Raw genomic sequence first — 9,228 nt, 5'->3', positions numbered from 1 at the left:
TAAAACTAACCATTAACAAGATTATCATAAATTAAATTAAGATAAACCTTTTCAGAATATGTTATCGCGTTTCCAAACTCCCAGACAGACCCTAAGTTGATTCTCAAGAAGCTCGCCTATAACTGAGCCTCGATGCATATAGCCGCATACTCCTGAGTCTTGACTCTTGATGTTCAAATTCAAAGTCAACGTCAGCGCAATCCCTCTGCGTCGTAACAGATTTTCAGCATCCCAAGAAATATCAATATTCCATGTAAAATACAAAATATAGCCACCACCACCGCGGCACCACGGAATTCTTCATGAAAATCCCCAAGTACACACCGTCCAATCTTATCAGTACCCATTTCTAAGAAAATCCAACAGTCATAGCAATAAGGCTGACTAATCCACAGCCTTCATTACAGGTGGACACCACCACCTTCCTCCCGATATACATCATCGTCATCATCATCTTCATCTTACACGTTTAAACTTCCTAGGAAAAGCAACCTTCATTATTATCGCATATTCCTACAACACACCCAACCATATTAAAACACACAACCATTTCAGAACCGTAGGTTAATAAATTTCAATAATGTACTAACCGTTGGATTAGTTTCAATTCAGTTTGAGTTATTTCTCTGATCATTTTTTTCTTGAATAAACCACCTTATCCCACCACCCACACCCATTTAAGAATTCCGATTTCATTAAAACACGGAAACGTAAATTATATAAGCAATTTCATTTTCTTAGCTCGATTTTTTTTAGGTCTGATCGAATGGAGAGATTTGACCCGTCATCAATGGTGGCAAGGGCAAGATTAGGTGTTTTATCAGCTCATTTGATTACTGAAACAACAGCACAATTTCAACAACACTCTCTTGAAACATCATGTGTTTCATCACAACAAATGGTTCCACCTCCTGGGGATTTGAAAGGTTCATTAACAATCATTGACGAACGAACTGGTAAGAAATATCAAGTTCAGGTTTCTGAAGATGGGACTATCAAAGCTACAGATTTGAAGAAGGTGAAATTCTGATCACTTTGAATCTTAATTTAGGGTTTCTTCAATTGATTTTTAATCGGTGTGTGGTTTTTGGGATCACAATTTTGTTCTGTATAGGTAACGACTGGGAGGTTTGACAAAGGGCTTAAACTCTATGATCCGGGATATCTTAACACGGCACCGGTCAGGTCTTCGATTTGTTATATTGATGGAGATGAGGGGATTCTTAGATACAGAGGCTACCCAATTGAAGAATTGGCTGAGAATAGTTCGTTTCTGGAAGTTGCATATCTCTTAAGTAAGTTTTTTGTTAACATTTTATTTTGTTTCGTCTTGCTAGGCTTCTAGGTGTTATCCTTTGTCATATGTGTGCACCATCCAAGTCTTATACGTTAGACATAATCATCCTATTCTATTACAGGATATATTTGTTTTGATTGATACTAGCATTTAACTTGTTTATGTGCATTGCCAGTGTACGGAAATTTGCCAGCTCGAAACCAATTGGCAGATTGGGAATTTGCAGTTTCTCAACATTCAGCCGTTCCTCAGGGAATTCTGGTACACTACACACCCTTTTGTCTTACTTCGCATGGATGTAATGAGATAGTTCTACCTGTAGAGGAACTCGTTGCTGTGATGATTTAAGCAGAGATTTCCTTATCTTATTTAACAATGTTTCTTCGTGGTTTATGTTTGCAGGATATCATACAGGCAATGCCTCATGATGCACACCCAATGGGAGTGTTATGTAGTGCAATGAGCGCTCTGTCTGTCTTCCACCCTGATGCAAATCCTGCTCTTACGGTAAGTTGGTATGTTTTTATGTTTGTTACAACACACAGTATCACCCTGTTTCTAGGAATTTCAACCACCTAGTAAATGGATGGTTCTTTGGCTATATCACAGTGACGCGACAAATAGTTTTGAAGTAACACCGTGTTTCCTTTATAAGCTGAACAGTAGGTTGAGAAAACTATAGGGACTGTATTATAAGCTATGATAAGAAGTGGTAAACAATGCACATTTGTAAAACTGGTTTTAACTTTGATGCCATTGTTAATTTTTTTGAATTGTTGCCAGAAAAACAATTAGATAGAAAAATCAATAAAAGCTGTGGAATTATACGGAATTCCATGATGTTAAATCATTTCTCTCTAACGCAGGGTCAAGATCTCTACAATTCGAAACAAGTGAGGGATAAGCAAATCGCACGTATACTTGGAAAGGTATGTTTGTTTTGTTTTCTTTACACTTTCTGCCTATTCTATTTTATCTTTTGCCTACTAAGGGTGCAAAAGTGCAAGTTTCAATTGTTACTGCAACATTAGTTTTAAGTGTTTTAATTTGTACTTCCATGGTGTCCCAACTAATGTCAAAAAGCTCATATGGTATATATAGGCACCGACTATTGCTGCCGCAGCTTATTTAAGGATGGCCGGTAGGCCACCTGTTCTTCCTTCCAGTAATCTCTCTTATTCGGAGAACTTCTTATACATGCTGGACTCATTGTAAGTTTTTCTTCTGTCTTGCTTCTACATTCATGTGTTATAAAATCATTTCCGTGGTTTAAAACTTGGAATGACATCTTTGATAGTAATTTATAGAAATTATGCAAGTAGTTACAAGGATATTTCTGATGCTTACATGGCCATTGTTCAGCTAAAAGTTTCTGTGATAGAGCAAGTCTAGTTGTCTGAGGGGATTTTGACTTCCTTCCAGTGTATTAAAAATTTTCCCTTACAAATTGCAGAGGCAACAGGGCCTACAAGCCCAATCCTCGCCTAGCTCGTGTTATAGATGTTCTCTTCATACTCCATGCAGAACATGAAATGAATTGCTCCACTGCTGCTGCCCGGCATCTTGCATCTAGGTATTGAATTATAAATTTTCAGATATTTTCCCAGATGATGTTTATCAAATATGGTATGGTCTTCAAAGCTTATTAAAATGGAGCAAAAGAAAAAAGAGAAAAGAAATTATGTAAGCCCTGGGATGGCCACATTACATTCTGTAAATGAAGTTATTAAAAAAAGTAAAGCTGCATACGTAGTTTGTCTCTCTCTGTAAGAGTTGATGTTGGTTCACCCTGTCATGTTTACATTTTGATTTTTTTTTTTTTGGGTATTGGAGTCTCATGCATTTGCTATTATGTATACATTATTCCTAGGTTGATGCTGATCTGTTATGTTCTGTTTTTTCTTCTTCATGGCGTTGTATCTTGTTCTTTGATGCTTTATTTATTTCTTAGTCATTTTTTGCCACCATTATCAAGTTTCTTCTGGTAATCTCTACTATTTGGCGAAGTCTAACTAGTAACTAGAGCTATCTTTCGTTTATACTTTGCAAGAAGATATAGTTTATTTTTTATGAATTGGGCCGAAAAGTTTCATCTCACCCGTTTCTTTTTTAACTTTTGAGATGACACAACTACACACAAAATCTGACCTCAAAATCTTGCATAACTAACTTCCAATTTGCAGTGGCGTGGATGTTTACACAGCTCTAGCTGGTGCTGTTGGAGCTTTGTATGGCCCTCTTCATGGCGGAGCAAATGAGGTTAGTCCGCCTTTCTTCTTCTTTTCTTTACCTATTACGACACCGTACCTCGAGCTGAGATTTTACAGCCTCAAAGGTTTAAGGTTGCACTTCAATTTATATTAATATTACTCATATTTGGTGCTTCAGCATCCGAGATAGAAAAAGCATATGGACTTAACATTGTGGTTTTTTTATCCTGTCACCTTGAAAAACCTAGTTGTTATATACATTACTCAGTTTTCAAACTTTAACATTACAGGCGGTTCTTAAGATGTTAAATGAGATTGGAACAGTCGAGAACATCCCCAGCTTCATTGAAGATGTGAAAAGCAGGTGTGTTATAATGTACTTGCTTCCTCTTTTCCCTGGATCATAAGAGAGAAATAGTGTTAATCATGCATATATTCTTGTATTATGCAGGAAGCGCAAGATGTCAGGGTTTGGTCATCGTGTGTACAAGAACTATGACCCTCGTGCTAAAGTCATAAGAACACTGGCAGAGGAAGTCTTTTCTATTGTTGGAAGAGATCCGCTCATTGAGGTAGTTTTTCTCTCCCTAAATTTTTTTTATTGCAGTTTGTAGTCGGGAGCTGGGAGATGTTTCGAGTTCGTTGTTTTGATTGAATGTGGAATTAATAATTTATTAATGTTAACTAAGAGAGATTAAATTTCGATATATCACCCCCTACAGTTCTAGTTTGTTGTCTGATAAGCTTTCGTACAACTGTTAAGAGACAAAATCCTCCTGAAAGCGCATATAGTCTGCTTAGATTATCAATACAATGTTACCCTGCTTTATCTTAAACCAGAGAGCATTTTTATTTTGAGCAATTGGGGTTTTTTACTGAAGTTCTTACTTGCAGGTAGCTGTAGCATTGGAAAAAGCTGCACTTTCAGATGAATATTTTGTTACGAGGAAACTTTATCCAAATGTGGATTTCTACTCGGGTTTAATTTACAGGTGCGCCCCGGGAAACTGTCTTCTCATCTCTTATTTTTGTACTGTTTTCATCTCTTTTCATCACTGATATTATTTTTGTTAACCAGAGCTATGGGATTTCCAACGGAGTTCTTTCCTGTACTGTTTGCAATCCCTCGCATGGCCGGGTACTTATCCCACTGGCGGGAGTCTCTAGATGACCCTGATACGAAGATCATGAGACCAGCACAGGTTAGTCTCCCCAAATTGTTTTGGGAACCATGTGTTGTTATACATGTTTCATTCTACTTGTAGAGCCTAAAAAATCCATGTCGCTGCAAATTTGCACATCCAAGGTTGCTTGTCCTTGGACCATATTCCTTCTATGTTACTTATACAACTGAAAATCTGGGTATTTATATCTGACTTTTCTACTCTCTAGGTTTATACCGGAGTGTGGCTTCGACATTATACGCCCGTGAAGGAACGATTAGTGACCAGTGAAGCCGACAAGCTGGGTCAAGTATCTGTTTCAAATGCAACAAGACGTCGCCTAGCTGGTGCTGGAGTTTGATTCGAGTTTAAGAAACGAAATAGGCGACGAAAATAAAATATCCAACTGTACCTTTTACCTATAACAGAAAACAAATAATGTCTTCATTTGTATTTTATATTTCCTTGTAACAATAAGTTTCCCCAAGCCTGATGTGAAAAATCATTGTTTGGCAAGGACATGATAAGCTTTAAAACGCCAACAGCCAGTTTCACGGCTCATCTATAAATGTCACCCTCAGTTGATTTTTATCCGAATCTCTTTAGCTACCTTGTAAATGAGAAATAGAAGTCGTTGATCTGTGGACTGCAATTCAGAAAACGAATGCATGTCTTTTAAGTCTGTTCTTAGTGCGCGGCATATCAGTTGGGAATTGTCAAAACACAAGCAAGAGAAAGTCAGCTCATACCAAAAAAGAGCTGTACCCTTTGGATCAGTTGGCTTGGTCATAGTAGTCAAGGCAAGCATTTCCAATTAAACAAATCTCTAGTGGCAATAAAATAGACTTAAGCACTAGAGTGCTCAGGGTAAGCATTCTCCTTGTTTCCATGGTATTAAAGTAAACCAAGTGCCAGACTTTAACAACTCCCTTTCTCTATAAACTTTTTTCTCAGCTCTTCTTCTCTCTATGCAGAGCTTAGAGAAACAAAACAGCACTAGAGACTAGAGGGAGAGGGAGAGGGAGAGGGGGAGAGAGATGGTAGGACCAGAAAGGCCTCAGTTTGTGCTCTTTGGGTCCTCAATTGTACAATTAAGTTATAGAGATGGGGGATGGGGTGCTATTCTTGCTGACATCTACTCGCGCAAGGTACACTTTCTTGTTAAGATCTGTATGCCAATACCCAAAATGGTACAGAAAAATTGATTGTTGTAGCAACTACAAAACTGACCGGTTCTTATCCGACGAAATTTATTCAGGCAGATATTGTGTTGCGTGGATATAATGGTTGGAACTCAAGGCGTGCACTTGAAGTCATTCATCAAGTATTCCCCAAGGTATGGCGTGAGTTTAATTTGTATTGGTTTGTATCACACAAGTTAGAGCAAGTCTTATGGTGGAATCGAAGTTATTTCAATCTTGGAAAAAGTGTGGAATGTCAAATCTAGTGACTTCCAAGTAGGGATGTTCCACATTTTTTCCAAACCATCTTCCAAGATTTCGTGGATTCCAAGCGAAAACGCAAAATTGAATGACGTTTAACGTCAATCTAAATAGCGTTCATAAAACTCTAAAAAGGAATAGCGTTCATAAAAAATGCCTAAAAAATGGCTAAGGTAAATATACGTGTTATGTTTTATGTGGTTAAGCCTTTAACTAAAATAACTGGTTTATACTCCTTTATTTCATTTTATTTTTGATAAAAGTTTCTTACATTATAGTTAAGAACATCAAGAACAAGAATACAAGTAATAAAAACTACATTCAAATATTCTTTTGAGAAGAGAGTTGGAATACCGAAAAAAATTTCAAACACATGTAGAGATCCGATTAAATCAGAAAGAGGATGGTGATTGGAATAAAATCCCACCATTAGATAGATATTCTTATTAAAAAGAGATGACTCTCAAAACAAGAGAGTGTGATGCTCATATTAATCTTGACAACTTCTAAAACCAACGGAATTCTTAGATTTCTTTTGTTGAAAAAGACATTCAATTTCTGCCGGTGTGATTCGAAGAAGCTCTTCACCATAACAAACCCAACATCAAGAAGGCCATGAAGACCAAGAAGAAACTTTACGAGAACACATATAACATCGCTATGAAAGCGAAGGAGAAAGCCGAAACAACAACAAAACATTAAAGACAAGCGATAAAACTAAATCATAATTCTACTAACCTACTTGAAAGCAAGAAATTTAGAGAAACCTGCACGGGAAGGGGGATGATGGCTTGGGTTTTTCTATAGGATTAGAGAGGGAAAGGGAGAGAGAATATAGAGATTAAGAGAGAATTTGGAGTGTGTGTATGCTGAAAATCACTAATTTGTTTTTATTCAAATTTGGAATGTATGTCTGATACTTCTTTTGTTCTTAAATAGATGACCTATTCATTTTAAAATTTTGTCCCACTAATAGATGATCTATATTATTAAACAAAGGGAAAAATTTTAAAACTACATTTTTAATTAATTATTGTTAGTATAAGAAATATTTATAATTTAATAGCGATGTTTATACTCGTTATGTAGGTGTTTTAAAATGTTTTTCAATGATATAAAGTTTTCAAATATCCGTGGTATAGCTTTAGAGATACATCATTTCTGAATTTTACTAGTTATTATCCATAAGGGTATAATTGTAAAAAATACTTAAAGATACTCCCGTCTCCACCTAGCCTTAAGAATAGTGCAAACTTGAACTAGGTCATCTATTTCGGGACAGAGGAAATATTAAAATGAAAAATAAAAAAAGAAAAGAAATTTAACCATGTGAATAGCCAGTGGCCCCCTTTAAAAATCAGAATCATAAGTTTGGAATTAATCCAAATAACTTAAAGTAATTTTTCTTTTGCCATTTTGGAAGATTTCCTCCGACTTATGTACTCCAAATAGTGAGGTGACATACAATTTAAAAGATGAAATTCTTCCATCATAAGATATGCCCGTATGAGGATCGAAATTCCTAACTAAAAATTTTCACTAAACCAATTTCAATTTGACGACCAATTGACTTGCTCCATCTTATTTTCTTAGGATGTAGCTATGCAACCTTCTTTGGTTATAGTATACTTTGGTGGTAATGATTCAGTTGCGCCTCATCCAACTGGATTAGGCCCTCATGTCCCACTACCAGAATACATTGAGAACATGCGAAATATTGCTATTCATCTTAAGGTAACATAACTTTGTTTGAAGTCACACGGATGAAATGCCGTAAACTCTTTCATATGAAAATGGATAATGTGACCATATTCTAACTTTTTTTTTTTTTGTATCAGAGCCTGTCAGATAAAACTCGTGTTATGTATCTTAGTCCTCCGCTGATGAATGATGAAATCTTTCGTGAAAGGAACAAGTACAATCATATATGTTCTTATCATTTAACAAATTTATGTTAATTTCTTCAATTTATTTAGTCCTTATTAAAATGTTTTATATACCAACTAGAGTTTTCTCTTCCTCAGTGAATTAGTACGAACAAATGAGAATTGCCAGATATATTCAGAAGCTTGTATGAATTTATGCAAGGAGATGGGTTTGAAGTTTGTGGATTTGTGGACTGCAATTCAGCGGATGGATGATTGGATGAATACTAGCTTCGTATAAGATTACCAAATCGTTTATGCACAAATTCCTTAGTTTTGTTTGTTTTTGAATAGAGTTGAATGCCTAATGCCTGTCTATTGTGTGGAAATTGATGTCAGGGATGGAGATGAAGTTCATTTATCTTCAGAAGGGAGCAATGCAGTTGTAGAGGAGATACTAAAGGTTCTAAAGGAAGCCGGATGGAACCCATCCCTACATTGGAAGTTCTTATCAACTGAGTTTGGGGAGTACTGATGGACCTTTCTGGTTACACAGATGCCCAGTTGGATTTTATTAATTTTTTTTTCGTTTTATGTTTGTCTCCAGCCCTTCGGTCTTTACCTAATCCATGTATTTTGCTAAAAATTTATGTTGTCTTTGTTTTTTTTTTCCTTTTTTTTATTCATTTATGTTGTCTCCTTTGGGTTTCTACGCCATGTTAGTCGAATACCTCCTTCCAAAGATTCTAACTCCAAGTTTGTTTTTTGTTTTTTTTGGTAATGTTGTGCTTTTTACAAAAGCACTTTTCGGTTGTGTGTTGCACTGTATGCTAAAAGTGAAGCTGATTAAAAAAGCAATCAAATTGTGTTTGGTAAAATATCAGGTTCAACTAGTATTGTTGTAGCAAATGACAAAAACAGACATCTGTGAAAATAGTTTTATTCTAGTTTATAGAGTTTAAACATGTATATATATATATATTTAATTCGCAATATAGAGTTTAAACATGTATATATATATTTAATTAGCAATATCATATTAACTTTTTTAAGGGTATTAAACTTATTAAAAATAATTACTTATTATTTTTGAAAAGTATTTTGAATAACCATTTTTATTACAGGTATAATTTCAAGATAGAAAATCAAATTAAAATTAAACAAAAAAAGAAATTTTCATTAGAATGGTATATAAAGAAATTTGGGAATATGATGCAAAGAATAAAAAATTATTTGTAAAAGATCTAATGG

At 35.4% G+C, this 9,228-nt stretch overlaps 2 protein-coding genes across 2 annotated transcripts; both read left to right on the top strand.

The window, feature by feature from the left end:
• Nucleotides 1–466: 466 nt before the first annotated feature.
• LOC113356378 (citrate synthase, glyoxysomal-like) lies at nucleotides 467–5,261 on the top strand. Its single transcript, XM_026599488.1, has 13 exons — nucleotides 467–1,018; nucleotides 1,115–1,295; nucleotides 1,473–1,558; nucleotides 1,700–1,804; nucleotides 2,164–2,226; nucleotides 2,399–2,508; nucleotides 2,751–2,870; nucleotides 3,481–3,556; nucleotides 3,798–3,871; nucleotides 3,959–4,079; nucleotides 4,402–4,499; nucleotides 4,586–4,709; nucleotides 4,900–5,261. The coding sequence occupies exons 1-13, from the start codon at nucleotides 767–769 to the stop codon at nucleotides 5,029–5,031; spliced, it is 1,542 nt and encodes a 513-aa protein (XP_026455273.1). The 5' UTR covers nucleotides 467–766; the 3' UTR covers nucleotides 5,032–5,261.
• Nucleotides 5,262–5,707: 446 nt separating this feature from the next.
• LOC113359536 (GDSL esterase/lipase CPRD49-like) lies at nucleotides 5,708–8,512 on the top strand. Its single transcript, XM_026603150.1, has 6 exons — nucleotides 5,708–5,818; nucleotides 5,929–6,006; nucleotides 7,706–7,846; nucleotides 7,951–8,027; nucleotides 8,137–8,274; nucleotides 8,383–8,512. Exons 1-6 carry the CDS (start codon nucleotides 5,708–5,710, stop codon nucleotides 8,510–8,512), a joined length of 675 nt encoding a protein of 224 aa, XP_026458935.1.
• The last annotated feature ends 716 nt before the right edge of the window (nucleotides 8,513–9,228 follow it).

Source organism: Papaver somniferum, chromosome 3, assembly GCF_003573695.1.
Source record: "Papaver somniferum cultivar HN1 chromosome 3, ASM357369v1, whole genome shotgun sequence".
Classification (NCBI taxonomy): Eukaryota; Viridiplantae; Streptophyta; class Magnoliopsida; order Ranunculales; family Papaveraceae; genus Papaver; species Papaver somniferum.
Note: the sequence above shows the minus strand (reverse complement) of the source record. Positions and strands in the feature narration are given on the sequence as shown.